Below are 18,966 nucleotides of genomic sequence, written 5' to 3'. Positions count from 1 at the left end.
AGATGAACCAGCAGGCTCACAACCATGGTGCTTACATGGTGCTTACAATTTAGAGCATGGGAAACATTGGCCATATAATTTTTTTTTTTCCAATGAGATGGAGTCTCACTCTGTCACCCAGGCTGGCGTGGTGGCGTGATCTCAGCTCACTGCAACCTCGCCTCCCGGGTTCCAGAGATTCTCCTGCCTCCTCCCAAGTAGCTGGGATTATAGGCACGCACCACCATACCTGGCTAATTTTTGTGTTTTTAGTAGAGACGGGATTTCACCATGTTGGCCAGGTTGGTCACGAACTCCTGATTTCAAGTGATCTGCTCACCTTGGCCTCCCAAAGTGCTGAGATTACAGGCATGAGCCACCACGCCTGGCAAATTCTTGATATAAATAAGCTACCCCAACTCCAGGAGGGAAAAGAACACATGACATGGTGGTTTTAAAATATATCAACAGTTCTTTGACACTGTTCCCTTCACTAGGTGATGCCAGCCCCTTGAGTGTGGACTGGACTTAACGACTCGCTTCTAATAAACAGAATACGGTAGAAGTAATGGCATGTGACTTCTGGGATATTATAAAAGGTGTTGCAGGGCCCTTCTTGCTCTCTGCTTGAATCACTTGCTCTGGAGGAAGCCACTCAAGCAGCTCTAAGGAGGAGCCCACGTGGTGAGAAACTGAGCCTGCCAGTCAAGAGCCAGCATCACTTGAAGGCAGGTCCTCCCACCCCTGTCCGGTACATGATGGCAACTCTGGCTGACTTCTTACCTGCAACCTCATGAGAGACTCTGAGCTGGAACCTTGCAGTTAAGCTGCTCCCGGATTCCTAACTCTCAGATAATGTGTGAGATAATACATGTTTGTGCTTTTAAGCCACTAAGTTTCGGGATAGTTTGTTATGCAGCAGTGGATGACTAATACCACGCAAATAATGGAAGTCCACAGATATTTGATCCATGATTTCAGTTGTCTCTTAACTAACTCTTCATCAGTTACCTCACGATAATTCCATGCCAGGATATGTTTGATGAAGGTCCTACCCTAGGAATTCCTTCCACAAGCAAGCCCTAGATACTGGGTCTACACAGACCACCGGAGGGCTGGCTCACGTTGGCCGCCATATTGAGTAGACTGGCAGTAGACTACCTTGTATCTTCCCTCACCCTCTATTGCAGTGTAACGTATTGAGTTGTATCTCCTTTGCGTTAAGAAAGACAGTGAAGAAACCTTCCAGAGCTAGGCTGCCAGATCCTGAAGAGAGATTAGAGGTTCTAGAAAGTTCTCAAGTGAAACATTGAAGCTTTGAGTTTATCATCGTATATGGGCTGGAAGGGTCACTACAATTGATACTAATCAAAATTACAGTGACTCACAGCAGTCTGGCAGGGAGCCAAGTGACTGTGATGATACACACTGAAAAACCAGTCTCAACCCTCTTCTATGTCAACCCTCTTCTATGTCATCAACCCTCTTCTATGTCATCACATAATGTGGAATGCAAGAAACAGTTTTGGAAAAGAAATGAAGAATTTTACTTACTTCATGATGACAATGTAGATAAGATACATCAGCACAAGGACTAAAGACTCCCACCTGCATGTAAACCAAGAACAGTTAAAGACAGTCATAGACATCTGTGAAACTCACCTGCCCCCTTTTTAAAGACACATTTGATGCAAACGGCCAGGATAGTAAGGAGAAGGCAGACGTTGCCAGTGATGGATACTTCCTGGTCTAGAGACATTCTCTATGCTGCATAAGGCTGTCAACCATCTTTCTCTTCTCTCCTCATCTAAAGGGAAAATGCCCCTTCCTCTCTGTTATTTGTCACCTAAAAGAGCTCTTCGAAAGCAACAAGCCTTTCATACATGTTGCTGAATATAGGTCAATATGTATACATCTGGCCTCAGCTTAATCATTCACTGAAACTATTCAGATATATTTACAAGGGGAAACTAAAATTAGAGGAATTGACAGGGGTGCCTGAGGGATTGTTGGGTATACAGGAGCCACGCCAAAAGGGTAGAGGGGGAGAGAGAGGCAGGCAGGCAGACAGATGGAACCTGGGCAGGGAAGGTACCAGCCAAAGAGTAAGAAGGAATAAGTGGGAAGACATTCCACAGGAAGGAAGAAAAGAAAAACCCACTGGAATGCGCCTTGAGCTTCTAATAGTCTGAATACTTCTGTTTTCTTTATCTTAGTGGCTAACAGCTAAAAACCAGGAACTTGTTTTCCCGGTTTCGCTTTAGCTACAGGATTAAATCGGCTCATTGAGGGAGTAATTTTGGCTTCAACGGTAGGTTACTGGAGAATGGTCAGATGAGGAAACTCCAGGTTATATCCATCCTTCCTTTTCTCTTTTCAAATTCCATGTCTAGAAGCTGATCCTTGAGAAATATTTGGTCAAATGTGAAAAGGATACATACACAAGGGTTTTTCTTGCAGCAGTGTTTATAAAAAAGTGAAAAGCTGGAAAGAGGCCAGATGGTTATAAAATGGGGCACTGGGTACATAAATGATAAGTATGTTCATCTATCCATTAAGAATGATTATGCAGCCTGGGCACGGTGACCCGCTCCTGTAATCCCAGCACTTTGGGAGGCCGAGGGGAAAGGATCACTTAAGTCCCCAAGTTCCAGAACAGTCTGAGCAACATAACAAGATCCAGCCTCCAGAAAAATAATTAAAAAATTAGCCAGGTGTGGTGGTGTGCCCCAGGAGTCTCAGCTACTTGGGGAGGCTGAGGCGGGAGGATTGCTTGAGCTCAGGAGATGAAGGCTGCAGTGAGCTATGATCACACCACTGTACCGCAGCCTGGGCGACAGAGTAAAACCCTTTCTTCCTTCTCCCCTCCAAAACAAATTATGCAAAGATGTATGTATTTATTCTAGAAAGTGCTCAGGATGCACTATCGAGAGAGGAAATCAGGGTATCCAAGCCCTTTCAATTTCCGCCACATCTCTCAGTTTCTTTCGTGGCAAAACTTCTTAAAGGGCTGTGCACACTGCATTTCAGTGCCTCTCATTCAGCTGGCAAATTTCTGTAGCCTAACTTCCACACCCACCGATCTCTTGAATCGCCTGTCAAGGGCACCAGTGATTTCCATCCACACCAATCCAAGAATGAGTGGGTGGTTGTCTGTCATCCTGTTCCATTTCTTGGTAGCATCTGAAAGGAGATCGTCTGCCCCACTTCATAAAACCCTCTCTTCTGACTTCTGAGAGGCCATACCCCTGGCTTCCTTCCTGCCCCCAGCTTCTCCTTCTCCACCTCCTTTGCCTCCTCCACTCCTTCAGTTCATCCTCTCATTATTGAGCCATCTTTATTGCCTATGTTTTCTCCCTAGGAGACCTCATCCTGACCGATTGCTCTAAACACCGAATACGTGATAACGACCCCCAATTTACTTCCTAGCCTCCTTAAAAAAAAAAAAAAAAAAAAACAAAACCTGGGCTTTGTCATTTCAGTCAACTGTACCACTCCCTGCCCAGTCAAGCCCGGAATCTGGAAATCAATAAGGAACATTCCCTTTTCCTCACTCCCATATTCATCAGACTTTGTGACTCAAGTATTTCATCCGTCATCGATTCTTTCCTCTCTACTGCGCCCTCCCTAGGTCATTTTCACTTCAACCTCTGAACTGGTTTCCTTGATACTATGGGAGCATGTCACTGCACTTCTTAAAATCTTTACTTACTTCTCAAAACGCTTAAGAAAAAAATGAAAGTTTCCTTTTACTTTGCAATTCCTGGCCTTTTCTTGTGTTTCCAAGTTGTCCTGTGTCCTGTCTGTGCCCCACCTCACTGGCCTTTCATTTGCACACAGCCATCTCCTTCCCTCTCCCAGAGCCTTTGCACTGAATGTTCTTTGGACCAGGAATGCCTTTCTCTTCACTCCTTTGCTGGCCCCTTTTATCCTGCAGATACCAGCTTTTAAATATCACCTCCTCCAAGCAATCCTCCCTGCCTGCCCCTGCCCGACTTTCTCTCACGTGACCCTGTTTATGTTCTTTAAACCTCTAAGCAGTCTGTGATTATCTTGTTTATACATTTATTACTCATTTATTATCTAACACACACCTGTTTCTAGCAGTCACTCGACACCACTCCTCACACCTGACACCTTCCCTGGTATCTGGTGCCTCATTTTCCAGAGATTTAAAATGCCGACAGCTGATTTCTCCCCACGCAGACACCCTCAGGTCTTGCCCACTCGCCTCTTCTCCCCAGCACAAAGCAACCCTCAGCTCATCTGTGCAGGTGACACTCCCTCCAAACATCAATTTTCAGTTGCAAAACGCCTCCAGTGGCCTGAACATGGTTCTTATCTCATCAAAACCAATGTACAAGTAGCATACACTTCATGGTGAAAAGTAAGATTCATTCACAGCCCATTCATTTGGAAGGAACAGACTCCCAGTATCTGAAGGGATGTCACGTTATTGCTTAGATGCATTTTAATAGATTCAGTGAGAAGTCACCACAAAATGAATCAACTTTAATGAAATATTGTAGTCAGATTGAATTAAGTCCAGCACTTTCTAAACAGGTCTATGTATGCTGTTTCTAATTCTTTCAGATCTTTTCAATTTTTTACTCATCAAAAGCCCTTCTGTTGCAATATTCAAACCAGGTTCTCTTTGGCCATTTTGCAGAGATGCCTGTAGGATGAGATTCCTTGCTTTTGTTGACATTTCAAGTTTGCTCTGTTGGCGTTCAGACACAGGACTCACCAGGCGTTCTCCCCAGTGAACCCAGTGGGCTCTAGGAGGCCTCTGTGCGCCCCACCTACTGTTCCTTGTGCATTTTTGACCTGATTGAGTTTGGATCATCAAGCCTTGGCCTAATGCTCTTCAGGACCCCTTCCCCCTACCCCCTCTTCCCAGTGTGGTGAGCCTCTCCATGTGGCCCCATATTGACATGTCAAGGGTCTGCATCCCTCCAGCCTGAGAGAGCTCCAGGTCAGGCCAGCTCTGGTTTTGTATGACATGTTTCCCTGGTGTAGAAGAGGTGCTTAGGAAGCATCCAGACTTCGGAAGTCACTCAGCTTTCCTCGCCCTTTCACCTAGGACGCTGTGCACCTTCTCCCCTTTCCTCCTGAGCACACCTCACCCGCTGTCCTCTGAGGATCCTGTTCTGTGGCTGATCTAGGTTTGTTTCTTCCCTCCCCAAGCTTCCATTTTGAATCATTTTCAACGGATCCCTGATTCTCACCAAAGACGGTTCCTTCTCAGATGTGAGGACTGCTCCTCTCACCTGGGTGCACCATTTGCTCAGGTTTCCTGAGCACAGCCGTGAACAGCAAAAGCTGTTCTCCAGCCCCACCAGGAAGAGTTTCCAGGTTGCAATCCCACAGTCTCTTTTCTCTCCCAAAGTCACAGCTTTGGACTCAAAAGAAGAAACCAAACCATCGCCCTGCATTCTTTAGTTTTCTTGTTGGGTCTTCAGACTCCCTGGAGGCACATTCCAAATTCCTTCCAGCAACATTATGGGCCTTGCTCTGTGAGTCGAGCGTACATCCTAATAGCTGGGCCTCTGACACTTTTTTTTCTTTTTTTTTGAGACGGAGTCTCGCTCTGTCGCCCAGGCTGGAGTGCAGTGGCACAATCTTGGCTCACAGCAACCTCCACCTCCAGGGTTCAAGCTATTCTCCAGCCTCAGCCTCCGGAGCAGCTGGGACTATAGGCGTGCATCACCACACCTGCCTAATTTCTGTATTTTTAGTAGAGACGGATTTTCACCATATTGGCCAGACTGGTCTCAAACTCCTAACCTCAAGTGATCCACCTGCCTCAGCCTCCCAAAGAGCTGGGATTACAGGCTTGAGCCACCATGCCCGGCCGATGCTTCCTATTTCAATGTCTTTTAGTGCACAGGCACCTAACCGAAAAGTACTCACCACTATTCCCCTGCCTCTTCCCTGCTAAGGGAACCCCAACCACTAGGTCGAGGCAACATATGGAGCCCTTCTGATCTCAAACAGGTGCGCCTTGCCCCTAGGCCCTGAGGATGAATCATGGTTGGTCTAAAGTGGTCATTCTAATCTCCCTGGCTGCTCAGTGGTCAAGGCAGACCCTGTAGTGACCAAAGAGATGCAAGGTGGAAGTGTGCCAAAAATAACAACAGTGCCCCCTTCTTCCTCCCTCCTGCCTTCAGGATGAACTTGGTGGCTGGGACTGCAGCAACCATCTTGGGACCATTAAGCAAAGGTCAGGGGAAATGCAGAGCCACGGCACCACGTACATCCAGGGCACCGATATGTAAGAAAAACACACCACTATGTTTTCAATACGCTGTAGCTGGTTCTTCTAGTACCTGCTACTAAAATCTTTCCTGACTAACTGTCAACTGCCATTTTTTGACTGAATGTGACTTCCTGCAGAAGGCTGCTTCAGGAATGGTGAAAGAATATGAGCTGTATGACAGGGGTCCTTTGTCCTGGTGTATTTGTATTTGACAAAGCTCACTTCCTCCTAAAGAGTACTGTAGTTTCAAAATAAACACAACTGAAATTTGTTTCCTTTTGAGGATTTTTGGGGTTGAACTGGTTACCTGCCTTGAAATCTCTAGGCCATGCTGGAATGTTTTATAACAAGGAATGGAACTCTCTGTTAAAGGTATTTTCAAAATGTTACTGTGCTTTAATTGCACAGACTGAAGACTCTGATTTTAAAGAGAGAAATCAGCACCTAGATGCACCATTTCAGCAAAATGAATGGTCATGATTGGCTTGGTAAGAAGATAGAAGAAGTGAACACTAAAAAATTCTTAAACTTCCGTATATTTTTCATCTACTAAATGAGAAGTTGAAATCCCTGGGAGTCCCAAGGTAGATAAGGGCCAGTGGCACAGACTTTAATTTCTCAGCCTCACTCATGTGCAAAATGCTCTTCATCAGCCCATGTGTGTAATAACAAGTTACACGACGGGCCAGCGCTTTGGGAAGAATGGAGCTCTGGTGTCACCAAGGCCTCCCAGGCCAATTCTTCCCTGGAATCCACAACTGTGCATGACTTATGATTCCAACATCCCCCAGATAGATCAAGACACTCCTGGGGATTCACAACTCATGTATCCATGGCCCTCCCAGCCTCTCACTCCTAACTGGATGCGAGGGAGCCTCAATGCTCAGGGCAAGGGCTCTGGTGACTTGTGCCTTCCAGAATCTAGACCCTTCTGCTGCAGGCTTGGGCACCTACCCTAGGATGGGGTTACCTAACATCATTGGAAAAGTCTTAGGAAGGAAGACGAAATAGACACTCCTTTCCTTGCTCCAAACCATCTGAACTATCCTGAGATGTTTTGAGGATACGGAGTGAAATGGGCTGATGGTGAAGCCTGCTTTCTTCACTTGCCACCGCTTTCATTCAGCAATGCCACGGAGGTAGTAGAAAAGACGGCTTCCTCCAACGCTGACAGCAAATCATCCTGGGTAACCTTTCCTAACATGTTTCTGCACAACAGCAGCACACACATTTCTGAGATCAACTGTGATCACAACTTGTTTGTCTTTTGGGGAGTGTCATTAGCAAAGACTAGCAACACTGAGCAATGCTGAAGCACCTACTGTTTGCTAAGGCAGAGCAGTGGTTGTGCGAACTATGCCATCGGCTTCTGGAAGTTTTCTTGTGCGGCGCTTTATCCCCAAGGACATGGGGGAAAAATACTCCACATTGCATTTGGCAGCCACCTCCAGGATGATATAACAAGGAGGCTCTCTGATCTGGGGTGCTCCTGGGGAGATCAATTCCTTTCAGCCTATTGGTCATGATCATTCAAAGAAGATCTCCTTCTTATTTTCTCCTAGCTGTCTCTCCTCCTCTTCCTTCTTGCAGAGGAGACAGAGTTAGCAAAAGTATCTTAATACCCTGACATAGCACGTAACATGTATCATCAATGTGATGGGTTCTCCACCTCCCACTAATCCTGAAAATGAGAGATGTCCTCAGACACAGAGAGGCCCACTCCAACAAAAGAGTTAGCAGTCATTTTGCGGAAAGTGAAGCCTGGTGGACTCTACTTTTTCTGGCTCATTCCTAGCTTTCAGTAATAGGGAAATTTTCTACCTACGCGTATTCCTAAGATGTTATTTCACATTGCTTACCTCTGTAGATCAAATATTAGAAAATATGCAACGAAAATGCACAATACACTCAACTTCCATTTCCATTTCAAACATGTTTGACTTGCTCAGAACCCATCTCAAAAACGAGGATTTGAACAGTTGGCCCAAATGAAAATGTCTTCCCATATATTTAATTTGGGCAACAGTTTCCGTCTATCAAAATAAAAAATCCCCAACAATACCAATTTTCAGAGCTCTAAGATCTTTTGAAAGTCAGGAGGAACTTTAATGGGTTAATGGTCACTGAAGTGCCTGGGTCCTAATTCTTAAAATAAACATGGGATTGGAAACATGGAGCTTGGTTTGGACACAATTTTAAAAGATCAGTCAAATCTTTTTTTTTTTTTTTTTTTTTTGAGACAGAGTCTTGCTCTGTTGCCCTGGCTGGAGTGCAGTGACGTGATCTCGGCTCACTGCAAGCTCCACCTCCCCAGTTCACGCCATTCTCCTGCCTCAGCCTCCAGAGAAGCTGGGACCACAGGCACCCGCCACCACACCCAGCTAATTTTTCTTATATTTTTAGTAGAGATGGGGTTTCACCATGTAAGCCAGGAAGGTCTCGATTTCCTGACCTCGTGATCCGCCTGCCTCGGCCTCCCAAAGTGTTGGGATTACAGGCGTGAGCCACCGCGCCCGGCCTTTCTTTTCTTTCTTTCTTTTTTTTTTTTTTTTTTGAGAGGGAGTCTCGCTCTGTCCCCCAGGCTGGAGTGCAGTGGCGCAATCTCGGCTCACTGCAGGCTCCACCTCCCAGTTTCACGCCATTCTCCTGCCTCAGCCTCTTGAGTAGCTGGGGCTACAGGCACCCACCAGCGCATCTGGCTATTTTTTTGTATTTTTGGTTTCACCGTGTTAGCCAGGATGATCTCGATCTCCTGACCTCATGATCCACCCGCCTGGGCCTCTCAAACTGCTGGGATTAGGGGCATAAGCCACTGCACCCGGTCAAAAGATCAGTCAGATCTTCACTCTACCCTAGCACATGGCCAACTGTAGAAAGACACAGCTAAGCCATGATGTCCAGACATAGGATGATAAAGACATTTAGATATTAAGATCTCAAATGGAACCCCCTCACTCTAGCCCAAGAGAAAAGGTCTTTACTCTGTGAAAATGAATTTAATTTCTCTCCTGGGGTGTGCAGAGGGTTCCCAGGAAATTCTCCTCATTATAAGCTGTCATGACATTTCCCTTTCTTTCTTGAATCCTAACTCTGGTCTTCAATATATTTGGCTCTACAACATAACATTCGGAAATGAGAAGGGGGAAAAAGAGGTACTTACCAGGAAACTTTTTCATCATAAATGAACTGTGAAAAAATAAAAAGAATAGAAGATTAGACACACACACACACACACACACACACACACACACACACACACACACCCCATACTCTTTAAGGCTGCACACAGTGTCCACCTTGTTCCTGGCATGGTATAATCAGGACTGGGTGGTCCTGAGACCTGGAGTCCCTGTGAGTAAACTCCCCTCTGTACTGGTTTTGCCTTTGGCCAGTGTTAGTGGAAGGAGGCAGATCAGGGTGGGCATATGTGGAAAGGAGCAGCCTCAGGTAATTCCCTTCTTCCTGCAATTTCTGTACAACATCAGAGTGACAGGCAAGTGTGACTAACCTGCTTTGTAAAGCAAGGCTCATTGTAGAATCTTAGATCTGCAAGGGGATGTAGGAGCTCAGCAGGTACTTCCAAGTATTAGTCTCTGTAAGATTTCTGCATGTCTGTGCATCTTCAGTTTTTATGCAAGTGCTTGGACTTCTATGGGTTCCATTTTTTCTTTTAATAGATTTTTTTTGGTTTCCTTAAAATAATTTATTTTCAAAGGAAACTTCACATCACAACCAGAAGTAGGGGCTCAACACCCCTTGCCATCACCCTGAAAAATAAGTGCAATCACAACAAATGGTGTTTGCAAATCCCAGTTGGACACTGTCAGCTGCCCAAGCCCTGGGCATGGTCTGCCCTTTCAGTAAGGAAGATTATTAGGAGTCAGAAGCAGTCAAAGGCACACTAGCATCCCACTGAGGTTTACTCATCAGTTGGGACTTGAAAGAGAATACAGAGAGAATACATGGCAGGATTTAATCTACTTAAGTCCTGGTCTAAATACCATCTGAAATCATTTCCCACCTTGTGGGGTGGGGGTGGGGGAGGGGGAATCTAGTGTAATCCTTTGATTATACAGGGAAACCGAGTCACAGAGAACGTAAGTAATTTTCCTGGGGTTGCTCCATCTGCTGCAGAATTGGCTCGAAAACTCAGCCCCAGCTCCGAATTTGGTGTCCTTTTCAGGACACACATGGCTAATGACATGTTGCCGAAACCGAACGAGTACACCTGTATCTCATAGAAGCAGGAGGCTGAGGACATGGTTCGTAGCTCTTTCTTCCCACACTCCTGAAGGACGACTGCTTTGAGTATGGTCGTCTCAGAGTGGCCTTTCCTTTAGAGGCAGCAGCCCTCTGCAGACTGAAGCAGACACTTGCAGGACACTCTGGGTATCAACCGCCATCACAGCTTGGAGATGGGAAACTCAGTTAACAAAGTGGGCATGGCATCAGCCCTCAGCCAAGGCAGGAACCACCAGCTGGGTAGAGACGTAGAGAACACCTTAGGGCACAGGTCACAAAGCGCATAAAAGGAACTCTTTCCAATTATCTCGAAGGTCAAAATGAGGGTGAGGAGGAAGGAGCTGTGCTCAGTTGTAACTCATTCTTCCTAACAAGCCATTGGAAACGTGGGCTTCATCATTTTTGTTACTTTCATCTTTGTTATCAGATTCAACAAGTTGACACTGGGATGACGACATCAAACTAGAATGGGCAGGGAATTAAAGAAATATACGCAACAATCTCATAATCCACGTTGAATGGCATGGAAGCCATCTCCTAGAAGGCACTGACAGCTCTTTTGTATAACCCCCTTTCTTTTTATGAAAAAAGATTGTTGTCAAAAAATCATGGAGCAGATCAAATTAAAGATAGAAAACATTTTCTATTAATTGAAGTTAATTCAATATCAGCCCTTGCAGCATGCTGGAACAATCAATTTGTAGCCACTTAAGAGAACAGGAGATATTGAGAGTTTATTAGACCAGGCCAATTTAATTTTCTTCTATCAGGGAAGGCAGGCAATACCGTAGAATATGAAAGCAGCTTTCAGAAAGCCCTGATTCTGTGTGATCCTCCCCATAGCTGGGGCACAGATTCTGCAAAGGAAAAGCTTGGAGATCACTCACCCTGGAAGAAAGTGAACTTCCTGTCTGCTAGCAGTCAGCCCCGAGATTCATAGGACTTTAGCTACTGATCATTTCAATGATCATAGCAAAGAAAAAATGAGATTGGGCTTAATTGTATGAGGGACCCCAAATAGGCACACAATAATCAGAGAAACAGAAACAGTGGGCAAATCCGGGTGAGACTGGACAAAATATGCTATTAGGGCCAGAGCTTCATGACCCTGGAGTCAAGAGAATGGTTATGGCTTGGGGAGCTGTGGTTGGGGATATGGTTCAGGGAGGCAGACAGGGAGAGAGAAATGCAGGTGATCTCACTACAAGTACTAACTAATGGTGGAGATCTGGAAACATGCAAATAACTGATACAGCTTCCCCTTTGATCTCTGCCTGGTGTGAAGATGCTCCATCACTCAGAATGCATAAGGGTAGAGGAGGAGAAAGGAGGAGGAGGAGGAGGAGGAGAAGGAGGAGGAGGAGGCGGCGTCCGCAAAGCCAGGTCTTCTTTACCCTGTGGCTGACGGCAAACATCATTCTGGTTTATCCCTCTCCTTTAAGAGGATTGTGCGGAGGAATGAGAGGACTCAGAAAAGAACAACGTAATGAACAAAGGGGACTAGAAAATCTAAATTGGCTTGTCACAGTGGCTCATGCCTGTAATCCTAGCACCTTGGGAGATCAAAGTGGGAGAATCACTTGAACCAGGAGTTTGAGGCTGCAGTGAGCTATGATCTGACCACTGCATTCCAGCCTTGGGGAGACAGCAAGACCCTGTCTCTAAAAACACTCTAAACAGAAGCAGGGCTTCCTCATCGTGAGAAAGGAGGTGGAGATGAGCTATGAACTGCCTGTGAGCATTCCGTGCTGTTATTTGGAGAACAAACAGCTGGTCATTGCCTCTTTGGAAGACTGGAAATGAGGACTGGTACTGTTTGCAGAACGTTCCATTGGGAGGGTACCTTGCTGGACCATCTTGATGGAGCATTTGAATCGCTCTCTCGGAAAACTCTTCAAACAACAAGGATGAGGTTCCTTTCACTTGAGTTTGCTGAAGGTTAGGAAATGAATTTGTTATTCCTTAAAGATTTCATGTTATTCAATACACTTAATACACGTGTTGTATATCCCTCTGTAGTTTATGCTCTACTGGCTGAGAGTAAAAGAAATCAAAGCAACATCCCCCATCCCTTAGATCAGTATTACCAGTGTAGAAGAAAACTTGAAATCATTTCTTTCTAGACCAGAAGTTGCACCCACAGTTCCCCCCAATGACCACTAGGTGGTGCTCACGTTCCAGTCCTCCTTCCATGTCCAGCCTGCCAAGGTAGTGAAGTTGAAATGAAGTCAGTTCAAGTCCATTTTCGCAGCTCTATTAAATCTCCTGGAAGGAAGGGAAGCACCTCAAGGCAGGCAGCCTACTGAAGGCGGCTTCAGCCGCTGCTGTCACGGGGCAAGGTGGTGTTCCAGGGGCAGGTCCTGCCTGGTGCTCTGTCCTGTGGTCAACACTCAGTCCTCACGATGAGTTGCACTTGACTCAGCTTCTTCCCCATCAGATTTGTGAAAGCAAGCCATGGGTAAGCAGCTCTTCTCTCTGTGCCCTGTTGGTTCTGTTTGGGGGCCAGGCACTGTGATAGCCCAGAGACCACCAAGGGTGATCCTGATAGCTGGGTCTCAGATCTGCTGAGCACCAGCTGGTCAGGGGGCCTCTGCCCTCTGACCCACATGTGCTTCATCCAAAGTCACCCTTGGCTTCACCCTAACGTGTTCTGCCGCTGAGCGAAATGTTAAACAGGAATGAATTTGAAAAAAGCACTCATTTCCTCCAGGCTTCAGAGAAACGGCTGGGTACCATGGAAACCGGCATTTCATTCCTGGTGTCTGCTCCAGAATTCTTCCAAGCAAGACCGGCTTACAGCAGGCTGGCGAATCCCTGGATATCAGAACAACCCAGATAGCTGCCAAGGGAATGGAGTGCTCAACATGGAGAAGCAGGGGAGGAAGAGCCAGGAGCCCCTGGTATATGCGGGAGAAAAGAGGCTGGCTGAGCTGGGAGGCAGGTGGCTGTCTCAACATCGCCATGTCAGCCCCTGGGTTTGCTTACTGTAAATTGTAACCATGAAGCAGGAGAGGCCGCACTGCTGAAGCCAAGACTTCATAGCATGTATTGTAATCACTGGCACCATGAGAATTTTAAGCAGTGAAAATAATAGGAGAAAATCAACATCATCATTTTCTTTCAAGAGACTGAAACCTGACACGCTTTCCTTCCTTGCTGTAAAGAAAACAGTCCCCCGTAGATTTTTCCCACTCAACATCACGGGAATTCCCTTGAGTGGGTGCAGTTCTCACTTCTTCAGCTCTCGGGTGGGGGTACAGACAGCTTAGCTAAGGCCATGGTGATTTCAACTGAGGAGAGGGATCCGATGGAATACATTGCAAAGCTGGCTGTTAGGCACCAATATCGCTTATATTTCAAAGTTAAGCAGGAATTCCCACTTCAGGATATCTTGTAGGCTGGCTTGATTGATGAAGGCTGTGGTTGCAGGAGGGCAGGGAATAAATGACCTAAGGGCAGGGCTTTAGCAGAGCTAATCATGTTGTATAAATACATAAAGGCAGGCTACAGGGAAGAAAAAAGGATAAGTACTGAGGATAAAGGAGATGGGGGTAGTTCAACCAAAAAGACTATGTTTGCTAGGCAGGGAAAACCGAAATTAAACACGTAGCTAAAGTTTCCAAGTTGTTCTTGTTAGAGATGAGAGGCTCCTCTCTGGAGTCTCCAGGCCAGCGGATGCACTTCTCTGTTCAAGCAGCAAATGCGAGTGTAACCGGTCTCCTAGTTTACCCAGTGTCATTAAAGCAGGCCTTTCCTTCCTCCTGTCGACAGCAGGCGACCTTTGTAAGACCATAGTTGATTTGTTTAAGGATCTTAAAATTCTGTCAAAGTCAGAATTCAAAGTGAGGATCTTCTAGCTACCATAGTTATTCCGACTTTGCCAGAAAGAGAGCTGAAATGTAATGAAGGCACAATGAGCTGAAGGACCTCAAGTTTTCTAGTATGAGAATTTCTTAAAGAACTGAAAGTAGATCTACCCTTCGATCCAGCAATCCCACTGCTGGGTATCTACCCAGAAGAGAAGAAATCATTCTATCAAAAAGACACCTGCGTGAGTACGTTTATCACAGCGCAATTCACAGTTGCAAAGATATGAAACCAACCTGAGTGTTCATCAGCTGATGAGTGGATAAGGAAAATGTGGTTATATACACCATGGAATACCACTGAGCCACATAAAGAAACTAAATAATGTCTTTTGCAGCAACTTGGATGGAGCTGGAGGCCATTATTCTAAGTGAAGTAACCCAGGAACGGAAAATCAAATACCGTATGTTCTCACTTATAAGTGGGAGTTAAGCTTTGTGTATGCGAAGACATACACAGTGGTATTATGGACTTTGGAGACTTAGAAGAGGGGGTGGGAGGAGGGACAAGGGATTAAAAAAACTACTATTGAGTATAATGTACACTACTCGGGTGAAGGGCATGCTAAAATTTGAGACTTCACCACTATATAATTCATCCATGTAACCAAAAACCACATGTACCTCAAAAACCATTGAAATAAAAAAATAAGAACCCCAAGTTTTCTAAATTGGAGAGAGAAAAGCTTAATTCCCATGAAAAATGTGTGCAGGAGGGGAGGGTGATGGGTCAGAGGAACAGGGCCTTGGAGGCCAGCCAGCTGCCGGTGAAGGACAGCCTTCCACACGACCTCTGAGATGTCTTTTCTCTCACAGAAAGGGCAAGATACAGTCATTTCCAGATTATTTCAGATTAGTTATTTTAATGAAAAAATTCTAGCAGGGGGGTGGCTGAAGCTGTTCCCTTCTGCCGAAAAACTAGACCGCAAAGTTAGTGAAGGTGACGCTCATCTCTAACAGGGGGAGTGGGCGGTGGGGTAAGGATGATTTTAAAGACTGTAAGAGGAGGATTTTACTGGAGGGAAAGTCCAAATTCTATATTGGGGCAGTAGAGCTGCACCATGTCAGACGCCTGCTCTGGCAAACTCGAGGTATTACCAGTCCCTGACCTTGGGTGAACCATTTAACCACCGGAGCCCTGGTGATGCCATCTCTAAGGTGGGATTCAACAAATAGCTTTCGTGCATAGTCACAAGTATTAAACTAAAATGTCATTATCAGTAGATCCAACACAGTCCCCTCTTGAGGATCAAGTCTATACTTGTTAAAAATTAAAATTAATAACATAAAAAGTGTAGTTCCTTAGTTCCACTAGTTGTCTGTCAGTAGCCACGTGTGACTAGTGACTACCACCTTGGACAGCACAGATTGCAGGCCATTTCTATCACCATGTAAATTCTGCTAGAAGTGCTGGGCACCTGTGGCAGGTGAGTCAGCTGAGCTCTCTCATATCCTCCTGGGTTCCATCCACTTGGGGCCATGACAATGAATGTCCCAAGGAAGGAAGGAGATGTGTTGGCATGAAGGAACCTCGCTGCTGTGCCAGTGCTCGGGCTGCCCTGAAGAGCCCCAAACTGCTGCCAAGGGCTCACCTGGCCCATCAGCAGACAGGCAGCACTTGTGAATTTGGAGTTTCAAGCCAGTCCACCTTACCTGGGACCTGTCCCATAGGCCTATCTGCTTCCCCTGGGGGCTGCCCTCCTCTCCACGTTCACAATCCCCCTCCTCCAGAAGAGAGGAAGGGTAAAAATAAAGTATTTCTTTTAGAGCAGCTGTTAGACTGCCTATGTAATGAATAATTTGCATTTATGTAAATTATCTGATTATGTAAATTACAGTAACATTTCAATACAAAAAACTGTCGGCCTGCTGGAATTTGGAGAAAAGAGAGGACTGGGAGGCCGGACATACCCGCAGTTGAAGTGCTCACTGGGGGCAGAGGAGAAGCAGCGACGAATCTGCAATGACTTGCACTTGGCTGTTGGGTGGATGGGCACAAGGAAGGGCTCTAAAGAATCTAGAACTCTTTCAGGACTTAAAAAGTGATGTCTGTCTTGCAAAAAGAGACTGAAGGCATTGGGGGAGCCTCCTCAATGCTTTCAGAGCCACTGTCCAGCCTCTCCACGGCTGGCCAGATGTTTCAAAGTATGGAATGTCACCGGGGCTAAGGGAACGTTGACTGGGGCGGGGGAAGGGCCCCGAGAAGCACACATTTTATGTTTTTGAAATTATAATTGCTTTGGACACTGACTAAATTCATTTCTTTTGCTTCTCCTTCAAACAAACAAACTAGAAAATAGCACAGAGGAAAATTTAGGTGAAACACCCGAACAGGGAAGTGGATCGCCCTGCGTCTCCATCTGAATGAACTGTGGTGAGCTCTGTCAGTTTTGGAATGCACGTGCGCTTCCTGCTCCTGTGGTTTTGCTTGTCGGCCCCGCCCACGTCCCGCCCGCATCGGCTGACATTTCAGCCATTTTGAATCCAGGTCATAAGGACTCCATTAGCACTTTCCTGGCCTCCTCCGAACCCTCAGCCCCTCAGCAGCCATCAGCATCTCTGGAGAAGTCGCGGTGCCTCTCTGTGGGTCTCCAGGCCCCATGGTTTGTCTCCAGGGCTGCTCTGCTGAGGTCTGAAGAACCCCTTGGTGGGCATGTACACAGAACAGCATCTGGTCCTGCTGAATCCTGACTTGCCCTCTGGGTGAAGGAGCTCTTTATTGCACAACCTCAGGACACTGACAGTTACGCCTTCTGAACATTTCAGTGCTGTATAGTAGGGAGGAGGGTTTGAAAACACCCGAATAGTTGAATGCATTGTTTGGGAAGGTTGGTAATTATTTGGTGGGTAGCAGAAAGGGCCTTTAAATAAAGGAATTTCAAGTGCTCGTTGCAGAGTCCTATAGAGAAGCTTAGTATTACCTAAGGGAAACTGGAGGAAAAATGATTTTGTTACCATGATATTAGGGGAAATAGAAAGAGGAAAATAAGAAAAAAGACACAGAGTGTGTGTGAGCCGTAGCCTCTGGCTGGGGGCATGGAATAGATGTGGAGACATTGTGAGAGGTACTTTGTGAACTGCAGCACTTTTGGGTGTGAAACTCTGTTTTAACCCTCATGGACATTTTCAAATCTCATGTAAAAATGACCTTGGGAGTCTGGCCACCACTTAACAAGAGTTAAGAGTCTACTCAGACTAGCAATAGTCAGAAATCCCGGCAACTAAACTTACTTAGGCTGCTATGATTCCTTTCCTTTGGGAATCTCAAAACTGACTCTAGAAATTGTCATTTCTATGCCAGAGATGAATACCCCGAGGAAACAGTTTCCAGCCATATTTAAAGTTGTGTTTCTCAAGATGCAGTGTGGTGCTACTGGCATCAGAATCACCTGCGGTTGAGGGAAGATGTTGGTTAAAATGCAATTTCCCAGGTCCTAACCAAGAGGCTGTTGAACTAAATAGGCATCCTGGGTGTTTCCAGTGCAGACTGAAGTTGGAGGAACATCAGTTAAAGTAAAAAGAACCAAGACCTAACCTTGAGAACTCAAACTTTATCTTTCCTATTTCTTCTTAACAGTGGAGAGATGTAGTTTTTCTCAAATCACAAAACTCTAGCCTTGACACCTGGTCTGTAAATGTACAGTCCACATCTTCAGGTAACAGCAAAGAATCATTTGCTTGTGTGGCTTGTTGCTGTCTGAATGAAATATGGAGCTGTCCTGGCAGCCTGCGTGTTCAGCTAGCTCAGCTCTGGGGTTTATACACTGCACCCCGAGGACAGATGATTGCTTTGCCCAAAGACCAGACTTGGTGAGGGAGTTACTCAAAGCCCAAAGAAGAAAAACCTCTTTACTTCTTCACACGTCATTAACAACAATTATATTCATTTTATCTTGGCTATATCCAGATACACTGAACAGAAGACAAGTGATTTCGCACATAGTCCAGTTAGTGTCTATGCGGAAAACAGGGAAAGAAGCCAACACCAGCAGAACTGCTGTTGGGAATGTGTGGTTAAGTCTGTGCTCCCAGGAGATCCGAATCTGCTCCGTTCCGTTCCACCACCTTGTTTTCATGAGCACAGTCATCTCCTTCTGGAATTCAGCAAAGTAGAGGGCTGTGTTCATTGACACTGTTCCCTAACCATGTCTTTTTTAAAAAAATAATTTTCAAAAATCATCCCAACATCCCGTAATGGCAGAAGAGCAGAGGGCACGCAGTCATTGTGGGTTTGTGCATAGAAGGATGAAGCTCACTGGAAGGGGTATTAGAGAAGTCTGGGAAGAGTCCTTGGGTTCCAGGGGATCATACCCTTTTCACGGGTAATAACTGAGAACAAGAACATAGTTCATGTATGTCCTTAAATCTCCTAACCAGAAGTGTAAAAGATGAAGCATGTCTTCAGTTCCAGCATGACATTCCGAACCTCTCTGCTCTGTGGGGTGGGTTCCAACCCTCCCAGTGATAAAGGGCCCCTGGAATTAGGGGAGCATGGCAGGTCCAGTTCCCTTCCTGTTTTAATCTGGGGACACTGGAGGACAAGGTTGAGAGCACATTTTAAGGGAACATTGACCTCCTGGCAAACCTTGTGATGGTTTGTAAACTCAAGATTTTCAATGT

General features: G+C 45.8%; 2 protein-coding genes across 2 annotated transcripts in view; both read right to left on the bottom strand.

Annotated features, from left to right (window-relative positions):
* SLC24A3 (solute carrier family 24 member 3) overlaps positions 1 to 18,966 on the bottom strand; it is a 502,167-nt gene that overhangs the window by 47,380 nt on the left and 435,821 nt on the right. Inside the window, exons 8-9 of the mRNA XM_050805789.1 lie at positions 9,399 to 9,424; positions 1,534 to 1,587 (exon numbers count right to left, since the gene is read on the bottom strand). Coding sequence (XP_050661746.1) covers positions 1,534 to 1,587; positions 9,399 to 9,424 — 80 coding nt within the window. The remainder of the gene's footprint in view (positions 1 to 1,533; positions 1,588 to 9,398; positions 9,425 to 18,966) is intronic.
* Positions 1 to 18,966, bottom strand: part of NAA20 (N-alpha-acetyltransferase 20, NatB catalytic subunit) — a 710,789-nt gene that overhangs the window by 365,010 nt on the left and 326,813 nt on the right. The window lies entirely within an intron of this gene.

Source organism: Macaca thibetana, chromosome 10 (assembly GCF_024542745.1).
Source record: "Macaca thibetana thibetana isolate TM-01 chromosome 10, ASM2454274v1, whole genome shotgun sequence".
Lineage (NCBI taxonomy): Eukaryota > Metazoa > Chordata > Mammalia > Primates > Cercopithecidae > Macaca > Macaca thibetana.
Note: the sequence above shows the minus strand (reverse complement) of the source record. Positions and strands in the feature narration are given on the sequence as shown.